At 31.0% G+C, this 24,671-nt stretch overlaps 1 protein-coding gene across 1 annotated transcript; it reads right to left on the bottom strand.

The window, feature by feature from the left end:
- Window positions 1-1,926: 1,926 nt before the first annotated feature.
- Window positions 1,927-24,438, bottom strand: LOC127733175 (GTP-binding protein Rit1-like). The gene is made up of 5 exons (XM_052242525.1): window positions 24,249-24,438; window positions 18,477-18,533; window positions 10,780-10,853; window positions 9,369-9,560; window positions 1,927-9,059 (listed from the first exon to the last, which is right to left on the bottom strand). Exons 1-5 carry the CDS (start codon window positions 24,334-24,336, stop codon window positions 8,829-8,831), a joined length of 642 nt encoding a protein of 213 aa, XP_052098485.1. The 5' UTR covers window positions 24,337-24,438; the 3' UTR covers window positions 1,927-8,828.
- Between the last annotated feature and the right edge of the window lie 233 nt (window positions 24,439-24,671).

Here is a 24,671-nt window from a genome sequence, read left to right as displayed (position 1 = left end):
CAAGTTATTGTCTGGAAACTAGAAAAATGCGTTTTTTGGCCCCAAATTCCTAAAACGTTTAGGGCAATTACCCCCAAACTCAAACCCAGCTTTCCCTTTGTGATATGGAACCTTGTAATACAATTTCATAAAGATCCATACACTTACACACAAGTTATTGTTCTGAAACTAAAAAAATGCTTGTTATTTGCCCCTTTTTTGCCCCTAATTCCTAAAATTTTGAGGCAATTACCCTCAAAATCAATCCCAGACTTCCCTTTGTGATATGGTAAATTGCAGTACAATTTCAGAGAGATCCATACACTTGAACACAAGTTATTGTCTGGAAACTAGAAAAATGCTTATTTTTGGCCCCTTTATGGCCCCTTATTCCTAAACCTTTTGGGCAATTTCCCCCAAACTCAATTCCAGCTTTCCCTTTGTGATATGGAACCTTGTAGTACAATTTCATAAAGATCCATACACTTACACACAAGTTATTGTCATGAAACTAGAAAAATGCTTGTTTTTTGCCCCTTTTTTGGCCCCTAATTCCTAAAATTTTGAGGCAATTACCCCCAAAATCAATCCCAGCATTCCCTTTGTGATATGGAACCTTGTGGTACAATGTCAGAGAGATCCATACACTAACACAAGTTATTGTCTGGAAGTTACAAAAATGCTTATTTTTGGCCCCTTATTCTTTAACTGTTGGTACCATAACCCCCAAAATCAATCACAACCTTCCTTTTGTGGTATTGAACCTTGCGGTAAAATTTCGTAGAGATCCATTCACTTAAACTTAAGTTATTGTGCGAAAACCAATGTGTCTTCGGACGCCGACGCCAACGTCATACCAATATACGACCGCAAATAAAAATGAAAAAAAAGGTAAAATTTGTCATTTAAGGGCAATAACTCCTATTAGATGTCGTCTGACAGTTTTGATATATATGGACAATTGGTAGAGCTCAACATTCTGAACATTTTTGCTGTTGTCAGATTATCTTATTTATAACGGTTTTCAAAATAGTAGACAAAACTTGCATTTTATCCCCTGTGTTCTATTTGTAGACATGGCTGCCATGTTGGTTGGCAGACGGGGTCATCGGACACATTTTCTAAACTAGATACCCCAATAATGATTTTGGCCAAGTTTGGTTAAATTTGGACCAGTAGTTTCAGAGGAGAAGATTTTTGTAAAAGTTAACGGACGACAACGGTCAACAGACGCCAAGTGAATTGTTTTACATTGTCATTTCGGGGCCTTTTATAGCTGACTGTGCGGTATGAGCTTTGCTCATTGTTGAAGGCCATACTGTGACCTATAGTTGTTAATTTCTGTGTCATTTGGTCTCTTGTGGAGAGTTGTCTCATTGGCAATCATACCACATCTTCTTTTTTATAATCACTTGGCCCATTGGGCCAGGTGAGCTAAAAACTAAAATTGGTAAAAAAAAATTGTCATTTAGGGGCAATAACCCCCACAGAGTTAACCATTTGTATCTTGCATACAGGCATTTTTGTAGATATTGTATTTGATGATCATTCCAAGCATTCCCTCCCCCCACCCCAAATCAGATTTTCTCTATCTATTATTGTTTTCAAGATTAAAAACAATCACCCTTATACTCTATTTTTAGTCATGGTGGCCATGTTTGTTGACTGGGAAAAAAAACAAACTTTATATTCGATACTCCAAGGACCATTTACTCCAAGTTTGGTTGATAAAGTGTTAACATAGAGATATGTCTTGCCTTTTTGTTATTTTGATAGTAAAATGCAAATGTTGAAATTAAAATAGCAATACTTTAACATGTAAGTTTTAGGTCAAATAGTTTCTAAGGAGAAAATGATAATATGAAATTTACAGATAGAACTTGCATACAAAATGATGACAAAAGCACACTGTTCCTTTGGACTAGTAAGCTTTACAGAAGATACAAGTTATTTTAAATACTTTTTATTGAACAAACTTTGTTAAATAAATAGAATACTATTGCACAAAAATATCTAAACAGAAAAAAGAACAATATTTTAAGACTAACATTAACAAAAACTCAAACAAGGCACTGCATTTAAATACCTAGTGTCAGCATTAAATTACTATGTTTTGATTCTTTTTCAAAACAAACATGAATAAGGCAGTTTTAACTGTCAGTACTCAATGCTTATAGGATCAGCTCTTAACATTTCCTCTTTCAAGAAATTAAAGATGAATACCATTACAGACAACTGTACCATAATATTTTGCTTCCATAATAACAATCAAACTTATATGTTGTAAGGGTACTTTCATGCAGGCATGTAGAAATTCCTGTACATGAAATGCACTTGTGTATTTCTTCTTCACACTAGTGTGTTTATTCTGTCGAAAAATGAAACCCTAAGGAAAATATGTCAGAGAATTTTTATACTAATATGTTTTTTTCAAAAAGAAAGTGTAAACTTCCAGAAAAGTTATAATAGTCATAAATTATGCAGGTGATAAAAAGTGATCAGATTATACAATTTTATTTTTTTGGTTGCAATGAAATACTGTGATTTCCCTGTTAAATAAAAACTGTCATTTCAACATTTGATAAAATATTCACCTTTGACATCATACATCAATAGGTATTTTTCAATACTGAATTAAGACTAGAATAAATTTTTGAAATATTTTGAATCAAATTAAGTAGTGATGTTGTATAAAAATGAAGTGGGAATGCGTAGTAAAATATGTAGTTCCTTGCATCTACTACTTTATTTACATTTATAGTAAATGTAACAAAAAATATAATTTTTCCAAGAAAAAAATACAAAAAATATTCAACTTGAGACAGAAAAACATTGATAACCCACTCATGCACTATGGCCATTCATGAATCAATGTGTTGTTTGGTCACCCTATTAAAGTAATTTTCAATATTTAAATTATTAGAGTAGTTATGCTTTAAATATTCTTTATGAATAAAATTCACCTATTTTTAAAAGGATTCAGGATTTTTACTACATCTCAAATTAAAGGTTCTATATCTAAGCTCTTATCATATCTCCTATTTTTGACTTTTCATAGATTTAAATATTCAGTGATTCAAAAGACTTTACTGACTCCAGATCTTTACCCTAGTGCCATCACAAAATTTCATATAGTATAAAAATTCAAAATTAAGCAAACAAATAATAAATAAAACAAGATTCAAATAAAACTGTAAAAATAAAAACATTGTGAAAGAACCATTTTTCTTGAAGAATAAACAATAACACAAATAACAAACTACTTCTTTTGTTTACACAGTAGTTTCATAAGTTCTTTAAACTGTGGTTAATTTTAAGCAAAACATTAAATTTAATCAACAGGTTTACAGAGATATTTTCATTTTAGTGACAAAATGTGTATATTTTCCAAATAAGTCAAAAATCGCAAGTCTAAGATAAGTTTTCAACTTTTTCTTTTTTAATTTTAAGTCAGAACTGAAAATTAAAAAAAATCCTTTACTTTAATAGAATTTGATGTTTACAACCCTAGAATTATAATGTCAGAATTTTTACTCATTTTGATCACTCTTTAAAAGTTGTATGCAATATAAATTCTTCCTCCAAAAAAATTCATGGAGTAGGTGTCCGTTTTTATTCTGATGAGTATATTAGTTTTTCTCAAAAAAGTATATTGAAAAATGTGGACTGGCAGAAGGCTACATCATAATATTTAAAAACCTAAAAGCAAATATTGCACAAGCGATCTGTTTTTAAAAAGGAAACGGTAAAAATTTGTGAACACAAAAATAAATATGTTTACAGTAAATTCCTTTTTTACCCTTAAGCACTGAAATTCCTTTTGACATTCAGATAGACTTTCCCAATAGGGAACCAACAATTAAAGTGGCTAAACTTGTAAGAAGTAATTTCAAAGTGTTCCACAAATTCAAACAGTATAAGGTACTTTGTATAAAAATCACAAAATGAAATTAAGTTAAAGGTTAGTAGTATAAAAACTCATTTAGCAAACAAAATTTCAGCTCTTTTTTATGTAAATTTGAAAGTCTGGTATGTTTTTTTATATATAAATTTACATAAAAAACGCATGTTTAATAAATAAAACTATACAAAAGACACATTTTACTCAGAGGTAATTTGTCCATGGTCAGTAGTGATCGGAGACCATACAACTAAAGCATTTAAGATTTCTTTCTAAACAGATGATAATATAACATTGAAAAAAATAGTATACATCTGGTAAGATGAAAAGATTATTTCTTGTCTCAATGCTCCACTATTTATTCTCAGTTACTAACATGACAATGATTAATAAAAATCAAAAGTATTCATTACAAACAACTATATTATGGAGGAAACTCAAACATATGAACATTAACACAGAATATAAGATGGCTTCCTATGTATAAATCATAACAATTAGCATAACCATAATACTGTGTTCTATATGTATTATGCTAGCTCATAGCCCAATTCTTTCATATCACTTCTGCTTAAAAAACATTATATTGCACATGATCTACTGCTTTCTTTAAAATAAGTTATGATGAAGACTGGATTTGAATTTAGTTTTACAGAAGTTTTAGTTCTTACTTTTCCACTTCCAAAGAAACTTTTCAAATTTTCCTATATCGTCTTTTAGCTTTTGTTCTATTGTGCTTTATAAGTTGTTTTTTTTTATAAACTTTTATGCTTTAATTTTTTTACTTTTTAAACTTTGTGGTTGACCAGTTTTTTTATTTTTGTATTTCAATCCTTTACGCACATTACTTTTGTATTTTATTTCTTTACTTACCCACTTTGTACAGTGTTTTATTCCTTTAACCATTTTGTTTAAGTATTTTATTCCTATAAACATTTTTTTTTTGTATTTTATTCTACAATTTCATTTTTGGATTTTATTCCTTATCCGCTTTATTTTCGTACTTTATTCCTTTAACATCTTTGCAGTTGTTAATTTGTTAATAATTTGTAATTATTTTGCTACAACTTTTGACACATTTGATTTTATATCTAACAATTCATCATTAAAGAATCAACTTTATAAATGATTCTTTTGATATCAAAAATCTCTTCTAATACACAACTTCTATCAAGAAAGAAAAAAGTATAACCAGTTCTGGAAATCAAACGTGATAAAGCAATTAACAATCTAGCAATCATCTGCAGAGATTTCTGAATCACAAGCAACCATTAGCTATATATGTTCTTTGCCTGGTAGGAGAATTTTGAGACAAATTGGTTTGGTTAAATTTGTTTTAAGGTATCAGAATCCCAATCAATCAGGTGTGTTTCACTACAACTTCTAAGAGAATACATATATCAAAACCAAGGAAAAAATATCCTCCACCAGAAAAAGAGTTTTATAAAATGGAAATTGTATTTTTCTATGTGATTTGATAAGTCGATAATAAATCCACCAATCAGAATATTTTCATTATCAGTAATTTTTAAATATCAAGGATAAACGTAAAAATTTGTAAGGGGTTCTGTAGAACCCTGTGTCTCGCCTATGATTGCTGCTGTCAGTGTAAAAGTGTAATGGTGACTTAAAAAGTGAGTCCATTTATCAGTAAAATACAGATTTTTTTTTAAATTTCAAACTTTTTCAATAGATGCTATTTCATGGTCTTGAAGATTAGTTTTTGTTCAAGTTTCATAAAAATCCATGAAGGTTTACAAATGTATCATGTTAAAAAAGGTATAATCCCAGACTGTCTGTAAATGTGAACTGTAAAAAAAAGTCCGTCTATCAGAAAAATACTGAAAATGAAAAAAAAAAAAATTTCAAAAGTTTGCTTTAGACATTATCTCTAATCATAAAAAGCTTCTGCCAATTATTCAAATAATTCTATGAAGGTTTGATAAAGTAATTGATGTGTAACAAACTTTAACCCCAGGCTGCATCTACTTGTAAAATGTAAAAAAAATTAAGTCCATTTATAAGTTAAATTCGGAAAAATGAAATTAAATATTTTCAAAATTTTGCTCTAAATATTGTATTTTGTTATAACTAAGCTTCTGTCCAAATTTCCTATGAAGGTTTGACAAAGTGATTGATGACTGAAAAACTTTAACCTCAGACTGTATATGCTTGTTAACTAGTTCTACTTGTTACCTGTAAAAAAAAACTGTCCATTTATCAGTAAAATACGAAAAATGAAAATAAATATTTTCAAAATTTTGCCCTGGATACTGTCTTTTGGTCATAATCAAGCTTCTGTCCAAATTTCCTAAAATGCCATGAAGGTTTGACAAAGTTATTGATGACTGAAAAACTTTAACCTCAGATTGTATCTACTTGTTAACTGTAAAAAAACTTACTCCATTTATCAGTAAAATACGGAAAAATGAACATAAATATTTTCAAAATTTTGCCCTGGATACTGTCTTTTGGTCATAAACAAGCAGACTAAACCTTAATGTTGAAAACTCCAAAGATGGAATCTAGGATCCCTATGTCTCACTTTCGATACATAAATGTTGCAGGCTTCACAAAAATCACAAACAGCTCCAAATTTTACCTTGTGTTGACTTTATATTTTAATCTATAATAAGTCAAATATATTCAGTCCAATTTTAGAGAAGGCATTTTTGTTTTAAACAAAGTTTCAGATAAGTTAAAAAGGTTAGTTTTCAGAGCAAACCTTCATCTTTTATCCTTTCTTAAACAAAACTCAAATGTTAAGATCGATGTAGAACAAATGAAATTGCTTTATAAAAACAATTAAGGTTTATTTGTCAAAAAACATTAGAAAATAATGTAAATACACAAATAAATAAGTGCATTTATTATTATAAATTTTTGATCATGTTGATAGCTAACAATATTGCTAGATTTATTAATGTGATTGTAGTAAATACTTAAGTACAAAATAACTAACAAAGGTCAAAATGTGTGTTTTAATTATTCTGATGTTTATCATGTCTCATATTTTGCATTAAAAATATCAAATTTATTTCTGAACTCAAAGTATGCAATAATAATGTGTGATACTACCACCAAAGCTTATTCCGGTTGCTATGAATTATATAATAAAATGCTTCGCTGAGCGCAGCCTGATACGACCGCAGAGGTCGAACCCTGAACAGTTTGGGCAAATTTGGACACAATATTCAAGCTTGATACTGTCTGAATTTGGATTGTGATCAAATTTTTGACATAATATAGGTTTCTGACACAAAATAAATGTGGTCAAAGATCTTACAAATATATTGCGCAATATTGTCGATTGAAGATTTCTTCTTGAAACTTTTCAAAAATTCAAAATTTGAAAAATTTTGAAAAAAAAATATGAATCCCTTAAAAAAATAGGGAAAAAAATCCCCCCCAATTTTTTGAAAACCCCCTTGGAGCAATAACCCCAAAACTCAATCCCAGCCTTTCCTTTCGTAGTATGGAACATTGTAGTACAATTTCAGAGAGATCCATACACTTAAACACAAGTTATTGTCTGGAAACTAGAAAAATGCTTGTTTTTGGCCCTTTTTTGGCCCCTAATTCCTACATGTTTGGGGCAATTAACCCCGAACTCAATCACAGCCTTCCCTTTGTTATATGGAACCTTGTGGTACAATGTCAGAGAGATCCATACACTTACACACAAGTTATTGTCTGGAAACTAGAAAAATGCTTGTTTTTGGCCCCTTTTTGGTCCTTAATTCCTAAACTGTTGGCCCCATAACCCCTAAAATAAATCCCAACCTTCTACTTGTGGTATTAAACATTGTGGTACAATTTCAGAGCAATTGAAATACTTATACACAAGTTATTATCCTGAAACTAGAAAAATGCTTGTTTTGGGCCCATTTGGGCCCTTAATTCCTAAACTGTTGGGACCATCATCCCCACAATCAATCCCAACCTTCCTTTTGTGGTATTAAACCTTCTTAAAAAATTTCATAGAGATCCATTCACTTAAACTTAAGTTATTGTCCGGAAACCAATGTGTCTTCGGATGACGACGCAGACGACGACATCATACCATTATACGATCCCAAAAATTTTTTTGCGGTTGTATATAAAGATATATATTGAAAGCTTTAGGTAATACAACTCAATTTCTGCGTATTAATTTACATGAATTTGCAAAATGATCACATATCGAAATATACAATTCTTCAAAACTTGTTACAATGTACTTGGAAAACAGAAAAAATGCTGCATTATGCAGTAGAACTGAAATAACAAAAATAACAAATAAATAGTAAAACCAACATCACATAAATTTTATGCATATTTGTTAGTACATGTAGCATGACTTTGTCTTTCAGAAAATTTACAATGTGGTATGTGGCTTTTTACTCCTTGTATGATGAGCAATCAACATATTTCAACAGGAGTAATGGCAGGTATAAATAGTAAAGCAGGAACTGCCTACCCTTCCAGAGATCAACCCAAGTTTTTGTATGGATTCGTACTGCTCAACCTTTAGTTTTCATGGACTGTTCATCCATTTCCTTCTGGCTATGGTGTGGTCTTTTTTCTTGACTTATTTTTTTTTTATTGCCCACTTGGTATCTTTTCCCCTTTTTGTTATGAATATTGTTAATTCAAAACATAAAACAAAGCCTTTGTTCATTTTGCTATTCTACATGTTACTGGTTGCAACATTTACAGTTAAAGCACAGATGAAATAATCATTGAACAGTCTCCCCTTTTGTATCATCAAATCTTTCTATCTTGTCTGAAAAATTTTTTTAAAGTATAAAACAAGGAGTAAAGTGCCACAGCAGAAAGTAAGGTTATAAATATGTCTAACATTGAATGAGCAATCTATGATGTATCTACCCTTTTTGATATGAAGTACATACACAGTATATATTAAAATCTTCTTGTATAAATGCATGAGAATATTTTTTGAAGCTGACTATGATTGACGGGTCTGTCTGAATGGGTTTAACTTTTTGATGAATGTTCTGAGTCCTTTCCCACGTCTGTGCTTCTTTGGTTTATCATCAGAATATTCCCTCTCCACATTACGAATCTCTCTTATAAGTGAAAGAAATATGTCATCTACACACTGTCTTGTTACTGCTGAAGTTTCATAAAATGGACATTTAAACTGATGAGATAAAGCAATGCCTTCATCTGGTGTGACCTATTAAAAATAATTGTACTTATAAATCAATGAAAATCTACCAATGTTTAATTAACATAGTATGTAATCTGGACTGTAAAATAGTTTTAAAATCGCTACAAATGTACATTTTTACTTTCTTCACTTTGTGGATATAAGAAAATAAAAATGAATGACAAATTAGTTTACTGTTATCTCCCCTTTATTCTTAAAAGTCAAAATGAACTTTGATGATATATATAACCACAATAGAAAAGACTATTATTTCATTGGGTCAGTCGAGCAAAGAACTACCAGTTTCAATAATGTGCATTCTCAATCATTATTTACCTTTCTTTTCTCATGAAGATCACATTTATTTCCGACTAGAATAACTGGTATATCATCTCTACACCTCACTTGATTGATCAGTTTCTTATAAGTTAACATTTCATCATAACTTCTCCTATCAGTAATAGAATAACACAATATAAAACCTTCTCCTTTCCTCATATACTGTTCCCTCATTGTGTTAAATTCAGGCTGAAAAAGACAATACTGTTAAAGAACATCCTTTTAACAATTTATTTTAGAAACTGAATTAACAATGTAATTTTTTCTTCAAAATCTGGCAACAAACATGACACTCCCTATCCTTCCTTAAGTTCAATGATTGACCCTTACACTGATCACTATCTTTACATTTGTTTGCACTGGTTTCTTCTAGTATTTTCCTTGGCACCTTTAAACACCATGGTTCCAAATTCAAAGGATTATACATGTATCTGAATAGATTTTAAAATAGAAAGTTTTATAAATGTGGAGCAATTATTATGGGGGAAACAGTAGTATTTGAAATCACATAGTGCTACTGCAAATTCAGAACGTTATACCGATACACAGAAATAAACATTCACATTCTAAATTTTGATGGCATTTTTTGTATGCATCAGTCTACCTCAGGAATAGATAACTTTAGCTGTATTTGGCAAAACTTTTAGGAATTTTTGGTTCTCAATGCTCTTCAACTTCGTACTTTATTTGGCCTTTTTAACTTTTTTTGATTCGAGCGTCACTAATGAGTCTTTTGTAGACGAAACGCGCGTCTGGTGCAAATACAAAATTTCAATCCTGGTATTCATGATGAGTGTATTTGTAAAATTGCAATAATTAATCTCACTTTTTTGGTCAATGTTCAACAATCACAACAATAAATACATGCAATAGTTTTTTGAATTTACCGTATTTGAAAACACAGGTACCTCGTCATACTTTTTTTAAAAACAATACAAGGTTTTTTAATGTTCCAAATGCATAATCAAGGGAGACAGACATGTAGTTTTTTACCTGTGAAATGCCATGTGGGGATTTCAAAAACAGTGTTAATGAATCATGGTCAACAATCGATTTATCTAGGTTGCAAGCAATTTGCTTAATAAAAAAAATCTTGATATATCCTCCCCCCCCTCAAAGTTCTTCTGAAATAACCTTTATCATCCTAACATTGTTACCATAAGTAAGTTCCTGCACAAACATATGCAATAGAGATTTTATGCTATGTTTTTCTGGTAAAAATCCACTTTTTAAAAATTTTACTGGAAAAAAAAGTTATTTAATCAAGGTTTTGGTTATTAGTTAACGTGTTGGCACTCGGCAGTATCAGAAACATTGATGATATATTTTACTTTAAAGACTGAAAGTACCATTCAGAAATTAAGAGATTCATTTGAATGAGACATTTTTAGTATGATAATGTATGAACCTGTCCAGCTGTATCTAGAATATCCAACAGAGCTGGCTCTCCATCTATCCTGGCCTGTTTCTGATAGGAATCCTCTACAATAAAAATGTATCACGTCAAATTAACAGAATTATAAGGCCATCTCTTTATAATTTGTTTTATATTTCCAAATACACTTTATGTACACTAGATGGATGCAATATGTCTAACTTCTTTTTAGATACATTTTGTTACTGTGTAAATTATGTATAATGATCAATGAGGCTAGAATTTAACAAATTTGTTTCTCCTTACATTAAATTTCTATTTCAAGTACTGTAGACTAAAATCATGTACCAGGTACATGTATATTATAATAATATAATAGTAATAAATTCTGTATATGCAAGAGAATGATAATCCCTTTCTTCATGAATAAGTATGAGCGTTAGCGAGTACTTATCATGAAGTAAGGGATTATCATTCTCTTACAAACTTAGAATATTGTAAAGTGCTCAAGGCTCAAATGATCTATTCAAGAATTAGTTTCATTGTCAGTGCAATGTTTTATAATTGATGCACGACTTCCTTTTTCGGCATGTCATTTATGGATTAGTTTTAGTGATGTGAGGACTTTCATATCATTTGGGAAATATTTTTTAATAAAATGCTTCGCTGGGCGCAGCTTGATACGACCGCAGAGGTCGAACCCTGAACAGTTGGGGCAAGTATGGACACAACATTCAAGCTTGATACAGCTCTGAATTGGGATTCTGATTAAATATTTGACACAGCATAGGTTTCTGACACAGAAAGAATGTGGTCTAAGAACTTGATTTTTTTTAATTTACCTATTATGGTCCAATGTTCAAAATCAAAATACATGGTTAGATTCAGTCCAATGTCCAAAATCAAAATACATGGTTAGATTCAGCATATCAAAGAACCCCATATATTCAATTTTTGTTGAAATAAAAAAAAGTTTAATTTTGGACCCCAACTTGGACCAACTTGAAAACTGGGCCCATAAATCAAAAATCTAAACACATGTTTAGATTCAGCATATCAAAGAACCCCAAGAATTCAATTTTTGTTAAATCAAACTAAAGTTTAATTTTGGACCTTTGGACCTTAATGTAGACCAATTTAAAAAACGGGACCCAAAATTAAAAATCTAAAAACACGGTTAGATTTGGCGTATCAAAGAACCCCAATAATTCAATTTTTGATGAAATCAAACTAAGTTTAATTTTGGACCCTTTTGATCTCAATATGAACCAATTTGATAGCGGGCCCACAAATAAAAAATCTAAATACATGGTTAGATTCAGCATATCAAAGAACCCCATATATTCAATTTTTGTTGAAATCAAACGAAGTTTAATTTTGGACCCCAATTTTGACCAACTTGAAAACTGGGCCAAAAATCTAAAATCTAAATACATGTTTAGATTCAGCATATCAAAGAACCCCATATATTCAATTTTTGTTGAAATCAAACAAAGTTTAATTTTGGACCCCAACTTGGACCAACTTGAAAACTGGGCCCATAATCAAAAATCTAAACACATGTTTATATTCAGCATATCAAAGAACCCCAAGACTTCAATTTTTGTTAAAATCAAACTAAGTTTAATTTTGGACCCTTTGGACCTTAATGTAGACCAATTTAAAAAACAGGACCCAAAATTAAAAATTTAAATACACGGTTAGATTTGGCATATCAAAGAACCCCAATAATTCAATTTTTGATGAAATCAAACAAAGTTTAATTTCGGACCCTTTTGACCTCAATATGAACCAATTTGATAGCGGGGCCCACAAATAAAAAATCTAAATACATGGTTAGATTCAGCATATCAAAGAACCCCATATATACAATTTTTGTTGAAATCAAAAAAAGTTTAATTTTGGACCCCAACTTGGACCAACTTGAAAACTGAGTCCATAATCAAAAATCTTAACACATGTTTATATTCAGCATATCAAAGAACCCCAAGACTTCAATTTTTGTTAAAATCAAACTAAGTTTAATTTTGGACCCTTTGGACCTTAATGTAGACCAATTTAAAAAACAGGACCCAAAATTAAAAATTTAAATACACGGTTAGATTTGGCATATCAAAGAACCCCAATAATTCAATTTTTGATGAAATCAAACAAAGTTTAATTTTGGACCCTTTTGACCTCAATATGAACCAATTTGATAGCGGGGCCCACAAATAAAAAATCTAAATACATGGTTAGATTCAGCATATCAAAGAACCCCATATATTCAATTTTTGTTGAAATCAAAAAAAGTTTTATTTTGGACCCCAACTTGGACCAACTTGAAAACTGGGCCCATAATCAAAAATCTAAACACATGTTTAGATTCAGGATATCAAAGAACCCCAAGAATTCAATTTTTGTTAAAATCAAACTAAGTTTAATTTTGGACCCCAACTTGGACCAACTTGAAAACTGGGCCCATAAATCAAAAATCTAAACACATGTTTAGATTCAGCATATCAAAGAACCCCAAGAATTCAATTTTTGTTAAAATCATACTAAAGTTTAATTTTGGACCTTTGGACCTTAATGTAGACCAATTTAAATAAACTGCTTCGCTGAGCGCAGCTAGATACGCCCTCAGAGGTCCAACCCTGAACAGTTGGGGCAAAAATGGACACAATATTCAAGCTTGATTCAGGTCTGAATTTGGATTGTAATTAAATATTTGACATATTATAGGTTTCTGAATAAATGTATTCAAAGAACTTGAAATTGGTTATATGAATTGAATTTATGTTCAATTAAAGATTTCTTGCTGTTGTGCAATACTTAGTAAATCTGTTGTCAGACTATAAACAAATAAAGTATAATTAATTCTCAATGTCATATTAGAAATTTATGAAAATAAAAAGGGAGCTTACATCAATAGATATAAACAATTCACCAAAGTTTCATGAGAATTGGTGACAGCATTTTTGAGTTATTGTCAGAAAACTGGAAAATCACCCCTTTTTAATGAATAAAACCCCATAACTCAGAAATGTAAAATGTAAAATTTATAAAATTCTAAAGGGAGCTTACATCAATCCATACAAACAATTCACCAAAGTTTCATAAGAATTGCTGAAAGCATTTGTGAGTTTTTGTCTGATAACTGGAAAGTCCCCCCTTTTTTTATGAATAAAACCCTGTAACTCGGAAACGTAAAATCTAAAATTTATAAAAATCAAAAGGGAGCTCATGTCAATAGATATAAACAATTCACCACAATTTCTTGCAAGTTGGTGAAAGCATTCTTGACTTATTGTTCGAAAACTGGAAAATCCCCCTTTTTTTAATGAATAAAACCCCATAACTCGGAAACGTAAAATCTAAATTTTATAAAAAATGAAAGGGAGCTCACGTCAATAGATATAAACAATTCACCAAAGTTTTATGCAAATTGGTTTAAGCAATTTTGAGTTAATGTCCGACATGTTGACGACGGACAGACGGACGGACAGACGGACAACGGTATACCATAATACGTCCCGTAAACGGGCGTATAAAAACGGGACTCAAAATTAAAAATCTAAAAACACGGTTAGATTTGGCATATCAAAGAACCCCAATAATTCAATTTTTGATAAAATCAAACTAAGTTTAATTTTGGACCCTTTTGACCTCAATATGAACCAATTTGATAGCGGGCCCACAAATAAAAAATCTAAATACATGTTTATATTCAGCATATCAAAGAACCCCAAGACTTCAATTTTTGTTAAAATCAAACTAAGTTTAATTTTGGACCCTTTGGACCTTAATGTAGACCAATTTAAAAAACAGGACCCAAAATTAAAAATTTAAATATACACTGTTAGATTTGGCATATCAAAGAACCCCAATAATTCAATTTTTGATGAAATCAAACAAAGTTTAATTTCGGACCCTTTTGACCGCAATATGAACCAATTTGATAGTGGGGCCCACAAATAAAAAATCTAAATACATGGTTAGATTCAGCATATCAAAGAACCCCATATATACAATTTTTGTTGAAATCAAAAAAAAGTTTAATTTTGGACCCCAACTTGGACCAACTTGAAAACTGAGCCCATAATCAAAAATCTAAACACATGTTTATATTCAGCATATCAAAGAACCCCAAGACTTCAATTTTTGTTAAAATCAAACTAAGTTTAATTTTGGACCCTTTGGACCTTAATGTAGACCAATTTAAAAAACAGGACCCAAAATTAAAAATTTAAATACACTGTTAGATTTGGCATATCAAAGAACCCCAATAATTCAATTTTTGATGAAATCAAACAAAGTTTAATTTTGGACCCTTTTGACCTCAATATGAACCAATTTGATAGCGGGGCCCACAAATAAAAAATCTAAATACATGGTTAGATTCAGCATATCAAAGAACCCCATATATTCAATTTTTGTTGAAATCAAAAAAAGATTAATTTTGGACCCCAACTTGGACCAACTTGAAAACTGGGCCCATAATCAAAAATCTAAACACATGTTTAGATTCAGCATATCAAAGAACCCCAAGAATTCAATTTTTGTTAAAATCAAACTAAGTTTAATTTTGGACCCCAACTTGGACCAACTTGAAAACTGGGCCCATAAATCAAAAATCTAAACACATGTTTAGATTCAGCATATCAAAGAACCCCAAGAATTCAATTTTTGTTAAAATCAAACTTTAGTTTAATTTTGGACCTTTGGACCTTAATGTAGACCAATTTAAAAAACGGGACCCAAAATTAAAAATCTAAAAATACGGTTAGATTTGGCATATCAAAGAACCCCAATAATTCAATTTTTGATGAAATCAAACTAAGTTTAATTTCGGACCCTTTTGACCTCAATATGAACCAATTTGATAGCGGGCCCACAAATAAAAATTCTAAATACATGGTTAGATTCAGCATATCAAAGAACCCCATATATTCAATTTTTGTTAAAATCAAACTAAGTTTAATTTTGGACCCCAATTTGGACCAACTTGAAAACTGGGCCCATAATCAAAAATCTAAACACATGTTTAGATTCAGCATATCAAAGAACCCCAAGAATTCAATTTTTGTTAAAATCAAACTAAGTTTAATTTTGGACCCCAATTTGGACCAACTTGAAAACTGGGCCAAAAATCAAAAATCTAAATACATGTTTAGATTCAGCATATCAAAGAACCCCATATATTTAATTTTTGTTAAAATCAAACAAAGTTTAATTTTGAACCCTTTGGACCTTAATGTAGACCAATTTGAAAACTGGACCCAAAATTAAAAATCTAAATACACGGTTAGATTTGGCATAACAAATAAATAAATGTGGTCAAAGATTTTACAAATCTAATGCGCCATACTGTGCAATTAAAGATTACTTCTTGAAATTTGAAAAAAAAATAATATTTGAAGAATAATTCTTTTTTATTTCTGAAATCTGAAATGAGAAAAAATTGACCCCCACAATTTCTTTTTACCCCTCCCCCCCCTTTTTTCCCAAAAAAAATTCTTTCCCTCAAGTCTTACATGTGGATTTTTTTGTAAAAAAAAAAGATGCAACATTTGCAGATATTTTTACTGGTCTTCCTTTATAAATATGCATTTCTTTAAACATAATTTAAAAACAGTGTAAGGGAAGTAACCAAAACGTTGTATTTGGATTACCTCACTTACACTGTTTTAAATTATCTTAATTGTTCATTAACCATTACTTTATACATAATTTAAAAGCAGTGTAAGGGAGATAATTTCAATGACGTATTTGATTTATCTCCCTTACACTGCTTTAAATTATGTTTTGTACTAAAGTATTTGTCCATTAACCAGGACAACCTTGTTTTTCCCCCTTTTTTGCCCCTAATTCCTAAACAGTTTGAGCCATTACCCCCCAAAGCAAATCCTAACCATCCCTTTGTGGTATGGAAACTTGTAGTATAATTTCAGAGAGATCCATACACCGCTCCACAGTTATTATTGTCTGGAAACTAGAAAATGCTTATTTTTGGCCCCTAATTCCTTAACTGTTGGTACCATAACCCCCAAATTCAATCCCCACCTTCCTTTTGGGGTATTGAACCTTATGGTAAAATTTCAAAGAGATCCATTTACTTAAACTAAAGTTAGAGTGCGAAAACCAATGTGTCTTCGGACGACGACGACAACGACGTCATACCAATATACGACCGCAAAAATTTTTTGCAGTCGTATAAAAAATGCGTTATAGATATTAGATGACACAACAGTAGAAAGAAAAGGTAGGAATTGTATGTTTCCTGATTGTGAGTATAAATGTAAATCATGTAATATTTTAGTGAGGAATTATCCTTTTTTTATTTACAGTTTAAATCAATTAATACATTTGAGTTACAACTAAATTCTATTTCACAGCCAATAATTTGGTCCGGCTTTTTACATCTAATACTGTTTCATTATGTCAGGGAAATGTTCAAAAATAATGCCCTTAAAAGTTTTTAATATGTTCAAAATTAAATTCCTGTTTTTTTTATCGGAATACATGTATTGGAAATAACTATTCTCCCCAACCGCTGATCAAGTAATCAAAGTTTTGGAAAGCTAAAGATTTAGGTTATTTTTTATCTGAAAGATTTAAAAAAAAAAATTTTTGCATTGCTTTGGTATTGTTTAATTTTATAGTAATTTGAAGTTATTAATATTTTCATAACATTCATGGTACCAATTTTACTGCACCAGTAAACTTCAACTTATTTTGAGATTTTTGTTTGTTTCACAATTCAACTTTTAGTCAGTTTCAATCACTGTGTGATAAATCCTTTCAATCTGATAAATGTGCTTCGGGGCAGTTGTAACTCATTTATAAAAACTCTTTGTTTTGAACTGTAAATAGACCAAAATAATAGGATAATCCCTTACTAAGAACATGATTTACATTCATTCTTCACAATTAAGAGGCATCCAATCCTACGATTTCATTGGTCGAGAGTAATTTGCTATATTCTAATTATTTAAAGAGGGTAAACTCAGTTAGTTACAATAAACTAATCTTCCCTGAGGCCCTCACATACAAATTACAATACAATCAAAAACAGATATTTACACATAGTTAATTTACAGTCAATTAGTTCAATGTAATATTACTACAAATGTAACATGATAAGATATAAAGCTGTTCAAGATGCACATGTAGTCAAAAAATTAAAAAAAAGAAAAAAAAAAAGAATATACAAATACATTGTAGTAAACATAATCTTATCAGGACTGTGTTAAGTACTTCTTGATACTTTGTTTAAAAGTATAAGTGTTTTGAGCTTTACACATTTTGTGTGGTAGTCCATTCCATAACACTGATCCAGAATAAACAAAAGATTTCTTAAATAGCTCAGCTTTTGGCTTAGGAACTATCAGATTACCTTGAGTGACACCTCTCAAGGAGTAAGGATTATTATCTGATTTCAGTTTAAACTTTTGAACTAGGTACATCTGTGCTTCCATACGCATACATTTATATAGAAGTAAATATTTGTGATATTTGATTCTATTGTCAACTGTCATCCACCCAAGTTTATTAGGTATTTTGATGTTTGGACCTACATTTCCTGTAAAAAAAACTGTCAAAAACTCATGTTTTTTTTATGTTCTTTTTTATTGTTAACATTGGAAATTCAACAAACAGCAATTAAGATGAGAAAATAAGATTTTTGTGATTTCTTATTATACAAATCTTTTTTTATATAATAATATCACTATATAGTATGTATTTACCTATCGTTGGATCATGGTAGTCAAGAAATCTGTGGTATACAAACTGTATCACAAGTGCTGAAAGCAGAACAAACATACTATGTAACAGTATCAAACATCTGACATTAGCATCAAGAAGGTGCTACAATTCAAACATCTGACATTAGCATCAAGAAGGTGCTACAATTCAAACATCTGACATTAGCATCAAGAAAGTGCTACAATTCAAACATCTGACATAAGCATCAAGAAGGTGATACAATTCAAACATCTGACATAAGCATCAAGAAGGTGATACAATTCAAACATCTGACATTAGCATCAAGAAGGTGATACAATTCAAACATCTGACATAAGCATCAAGAAGGTGCTACAATTCAAACATCTGACATTAGCATCAAGAAGGTGCTACAATTCAAACATCTGACATTAGCATCAAGAAAGTGCTACAATTCAAACATCTGACATAAGCATCAAGAAGGTGCTACAATTCAAACATCTGACATTAGCATCAAGAAAGTGCTACAATTCAAACATCTGACATAAGCATCAAGAAAGTGCTACAATTCAAACATCTGACATTAGCATCCAGATAGTGATACAATTCAAACATCTATCATTAGCATCAAGAAAATTTGTAGAATTCAATATATTGATCCTAAATGTATATAAAATCATAGTAAATTTTGTTAAAAAACACTTCCTTATTACTTGTAATGCAGTCATGAAATGATAGTGAACATGGTGAATATGTACAGTTCAATGACAAAATTAAACAAAATTTTGACCAATCGACCTGCACATTGTTAAAAAGATAATAAAGCACAACCCGTTCCAAAAATATATTCTGAAATAAACATATTGTCGCCTATAATCAGGCAAATCATCACTTTAATGATGTAAAGTAAAATTGTGTCATCCAGACAGCTAATATTTACTTCTTCTGTAACAGGTCTATAAGCCTGAGGCAATTGAAAATTGTGATCAGGACTTATGCCATACAATGTTTTGTTCATTTGATGCATGTACAATGTAGCTGCAATTCAACATCAAGGAGCTGTCGATAACTAAATAAAATGCTTCGCTGAGCGCAGCCTGATACGACCGCAGAGGTCAAACCCTGAACAGTTGGGGCAAATTTGGACACAATATTCAAGCTTGATACTGTCTGAATTTGGACTGTGATCAAATTTTTGACATAATATAGGTTTCTGACACAAAATAAATGTGGTCAAAGATCTTATAAATCCATTGCGCAATACTGTGCAATTGAAGATTTCTTCTAGAAACTTTTCAAAAATTCGAAATTTTAAAAATTTTGAAAAAAAAAATATGAATCCCTTAAAAAAATTGGGAAATAAATTCCCCCCCCCCCACCCCAACTTTTTGAAACCCCCCTTGGAGCAATAACCCCAAAACTCAATCTCAGCCTTTCCTTTGTAGTATGGAACCTTGTAGTACAATTTCAGAGAGATCCATACACTTACACACAAGTTATAGTCTGGAAACTAGAAAAATGCTTGTTTTTGGCCCTTTTTTGGCCCCTAATTCCTACATGTTTGGGACAATTAACCCCAAACTCAATCCAAGCCTTCCCTTTATTATATGGAATCTTGTGGTACAATGTCAGAGAGATTCATACACTTACACACAAGTTATTGTCTTGCAACTAGAAAAATGCTTGTTTTTGGCCCCTTTTTTGGCACTTAATTCCTAAACTGTTGGCCTCCATAACCCCTTAAAAGAACCCCAACCTTCTACTTGTGGTATTAAACATTGTGGTACAATTTCAGAGCAATCGAAATAATTATACACAAGTTATTATCCTGAAACTAGAAAAATGCTTGTTTTGGGCCCCAAAGGGACTCCTAATTCCTAAACGGTTGGGACCATCATCCCCAAAATCAATCCCAACCTTCCTTTTGAGGTACTGAACCTTCTTAAAAAATTTCATAGAGATCCATTCACTTAAACTAAAGTTATTGTCCGGAAACCAATGTGTCTTTGGACGACGATGCAGACGTCGACGACATCATACCATTATACGATCCCAAAAAATTTTAAGCTTTTAGACAGGCCGTTCTAATTGCATGTCAATAAGGAAACATTTATAAATGAACAGGAAGATGAAACAACAATTTATTGTATTACTGTAAATTCAGAAATTATTGCGAAAAATGCGACAGGGTTATATCGCAATAATTTAAACTCGCATTTTGAAATTTTTTATATGAATTAAACAGGAATTTTCTCAATATCGCAAAAATTATAATCGCATTTTAGTCTTAAATGACAAAATCGCAATAATAAATGCACGCAATAATTTCTGAATTTACAGTAATTAAATACTCCAATTACATTCATTTTTTACCTTAAAAAGTTTAAAGATGAGTTAGCAGTCACAAGATTTGCCCTGATGTTCATGTGATTCTTTTCTAATCCATATGCAATTAAATACATGTATAACTGATTCTCCATAATATGTCGTGTACAACATAAATGAAATCGGTACAGGTTTTTCAAATTTCAGCAGGTGCACAAAAGTTAGGAATTGTTTGAACTTTGATCCCTTAAAGTTTTTTCTAACAATAACTTACAATTATTTTCTCTACTTTTTTATTGTTATATCAATTATGACATACATGCAACCCTTACCATGCAGTGACTGTAATACCCTTAATCTCATCAATGGCTCTCCATACTTTTAGAGATTGGCTGCCTGATTTTGGAATACATACATGTTCTCTCAAATAAAAACTACTGATTGTTATGTCATAAGGTCAACATATTAAGCAAAAGACATGTGTCTAAACAAAAAATAATCTCTAAAAGGAGTAAGTTTGGTCGCCCTGATTATTAAGATCAATGCTTCAAGATAAAAAAATGTTCTAACTTGACGAAAAGACATGTATGAAAGTTAAATAGAAAATTAACACGATTAAACGTTGAATGCAGGCTTCGAAAAGGCTAAATATTCAAGTCAGATATGTAAAATGCTATAACAAACATTATGTTAAAAGATCTACTTTGTCAACACGTACATGCACTCTATGTTTCTTTCCAAGATATTGATGCAATTTCCCCATTTTAATTGAAACTTCGTGGAAAATCAAAATGTGTGCTATTTGTGACGTCAAAAAAAGAATACAAGCATGTAAATTTTCAAGAAAAAAAATATCTATCTACCATAGTCATCGTATTAGCTATGATTTGTTGTGATATTGGTCAATAAATCCTTAATTTAAAATAGTAACTACTAGAAATAGGGGCCATTTTAGGGCCTTATCAAAAATACTTCTTTATTCCAAATACTTTTGGAATTAAATAATCATATACATCAATAACATGGATTATCTGAAAAATGTCTATGCCAACAAAGGCCAGAGTTGAAAAATGGTCAAATGTATGTATACATGAGATTTTCCTCTAAAATTTTACAAAACTATCAGAAACCATGAAATATAAAATTATATATCATTTAAGAACTTTTTTTATGAAACTTGTGCATTTCTTTGATAGGGGCCACAAGAGAGATTTTAGGTGAGTTGTATAAGTAACCTGGGTCTCCCTCTTAAAATGAAATAATCATGACTTCCCCATAATCAATCTCCTACTTGTGCATGTTGTGATTGCCTGAACTCTTTATATAATTTAAATAGGTAGAGAATCCAGGATTTTAATTGGTGTGACCGTGTCATCTACATTTGTAGAATATGAATTTAATTTTTCTTTTAAATTGCAAAACAAATGCAGATTTTGGTGTTGATGGAAGATCTTTTAAAGTCTATTAAATATATTCACAACTTAAATGGAATTGACATAATGTAGGTCACACTAGTTTATTTTATGAGATCATTTGGCTGGATTGCTTCCTTTCAGTGGTAGATACTTAGTCAGTCGTAAACGTTTGAGCTAAGGATAGTTCTTTAGCTCAGTCAGTTAGAGTACTGATTAGAAACAGCTGTCCTGGGTTTGAGTCCCAGATGTGACAATATGATTTTGTAATGAGACTCATGCTCTCTGTTTACATTTATATGGTTGCATGAAATCTGCCTCTAGGATGTTTTCTTTCCTCTCATTTTAAGATTCATCATAACAATTGGACAAAAATGCCTGTACCCGAGTCAGGAATATGACAGTTGTTTTCCATTAGTTTGATGTGTTTGAGCTTTTAATTTTGCCATTTGATAAGGGACTTTCCGTTTTGAATTTTCCTTGGAGTTCGGTATTTTTATTATTTTACTGTTTACATGCGAAAAATTCACTGTAAATACAGTCAAACCTGTGCAGCTATAATTTTTTTATGGCCTACCATCCCCTAGATATATAAATTAAAATGTAATTTGCATTCCCTTAGGTAACAATTGTATTATATAAGTACAAAACTGTAACATTGCAACTGAGTGGACAATACAACATTATCAAATTTTTTTTCTTAACTAGATATTTAAACTTGGATGGAGAGTTGTCTCGTTGGCACTCATACCACATGTTCTTGTATCTAGATACATGTATTGTAGAAAAAACCAAACACAGTATAGGGTTGTGTGTTCGTTATTAGATCGCATTTAATATAACATATTTATCATATCCATAAATGCATCAAAATTCCAAATACCAGAATAATCCAGTTGTTTTATTCCAATTATTCCAACAAGAAACGGCAGTGGATGGAGGGCGCTGAATCATTCGAGCTAGTTTCGGATTATAATTAAATTAACGCATGCATACTACCAAACTTCTTTGAAAACATCCGGTTACAAGTAAATAAATAACGTACATGTAAGATGAGATGAAATCTAATAATTAACATAAATAAAAAGGTAGATATTAACACATTAAAACATGAGTGATTGTTTTTTCAAGCCTAGCTGTACATTTGTTTTATAAAATGATGCAGATGCTATTTTCCAAACTTGAAACCGATCATGTGTGAACATCGGTGTCAAGATATGGCATGGAAGTTTTGAAATTGTAAAGCACAGAAAGGGATACGGCAACACTACTGGTGATGGTTCAATGATTTCACAGCCGGCAGTATAGGATTTCAGAAGACTTCAAAGTCTTCTTCCCCCCAAAAATGAATCCTAAATTCTTGACCAGATTCTTTTATATTTCCGAAACACAAACTCACTGTATTTTACTATTTTTCTTAGAGATCTGTAGTCCAAATAATCATGTAATCTTGAAAGGCTATTTAAATTGATTTGCTATGACCCTATGAACATGATGTATGACTCTTAAGCTGGTGTCACTAAGAAAAAAATAAAACACTTAATAATGTTAATAGATTTCAAGGCATAATTATTTAGGCCTGGGGATCTGGTTGAATTTATCTGGGACTACTATAATAATAGTATAATGACTATTATACAAATAGTATAATAGTCCCAGAATTTATCTATATGTATTATCCCCAGAGGGGATGTAGGCCGTATACAACCTTTTCCAATTCAAGTTAAATTTTCGAGGTGTAACCAGCACAGGCACTTGTGATTTTTCGTACAAGTGTGGATACATAGTGAACCACCCATTGAAAGAAACAAGTATCTGTGATTTGCCACTGGTCCGTACTCGCCACTGTAAGCATTTAAAACTGCAATCCACATTAAAAATTATTTCAGAATTTAAAAAAAAAAATAATCAAACAATCAAAGGATGAAAAATGGTCAAAGAAAATACTTAAAATTTTTCGCATTCCGAACCGTGTCACGTGTGAATCAGTGTCAACTGTCATGGGAAATTACATTTGCAATGATAATTAGTTTTAAAGTTTGTCATCTGGTTCCTTACCACTTTTGCCAACTCCACCATCGCCTAAAATGACAATCTTATATTCCCTCGGTTTAGAATTGTCACAGTGGTGATTACTTGAATTCATATTTCCATTTTACTTGTCCGTATAGTTTACATTTTCTATGTTATGCTCCGTTTCCTTATTAAATTATTTATACCCAAAATATAGACTCTATAAATAGTAACTTTTATCTCTTTAAGGTGCGAGTTCGTTGATTGGTTGAAAGTTTGTTTGACGTAACTTCGGTCCAGACATATTTAACTCGCCACTAGTTCTTTCGACCATTTCCTTAGAACGTGAATTACCCGCCGCGCAATGATGTTGACAGTATATTTTTGCTGTTTTTGTTTAAAGTGGGTTCAGTCGTCAGAGATACCATAGCCAAATTATTACAGACATAATTTATTTTAAGAGCCATA

The sequence above is a fragment of the Mytilus californianus genome, unplaced genomic scaffold, assembly GCF_021869535.1.
Source record: "Mytilus californianus isolate M0D057914Y unplaced genomic scaffold, xbMytCali1.0.p SCAF_3, whole genome shotgun sequence".
NCBI lineage: Eukaryota > Metazoa > Mollusca > Bivalvia > Mytilida > Mytilidae > Mytilus > Mytilus californianus.
This window is presented reverse-complemented; position numbering and strand designations above follow the sequence as displayed.

Coding starts and splice junctions, on each gene's coding strand:
- LOC127733175 (XM_052242525.1), bottom strand. CDS start 24,336: ATGAATTCAAGTAATCACCACTGTGACAATTCTAAACCGAGGGAATAT. Junction 10,854..18,476: donor CTACCATGATCCAACGATAG/GTAAATACATAC, acceptor TTTTTATTGTAG/AGGATTCCTATCAGAAACAG. Junction 9,060..9,368: donor ATCTTCATGAGAAAAGAAAG/GTAAATAATGAT, acceptor TATTTTTAATAG/GTCACACCAGATGAAGGCAT.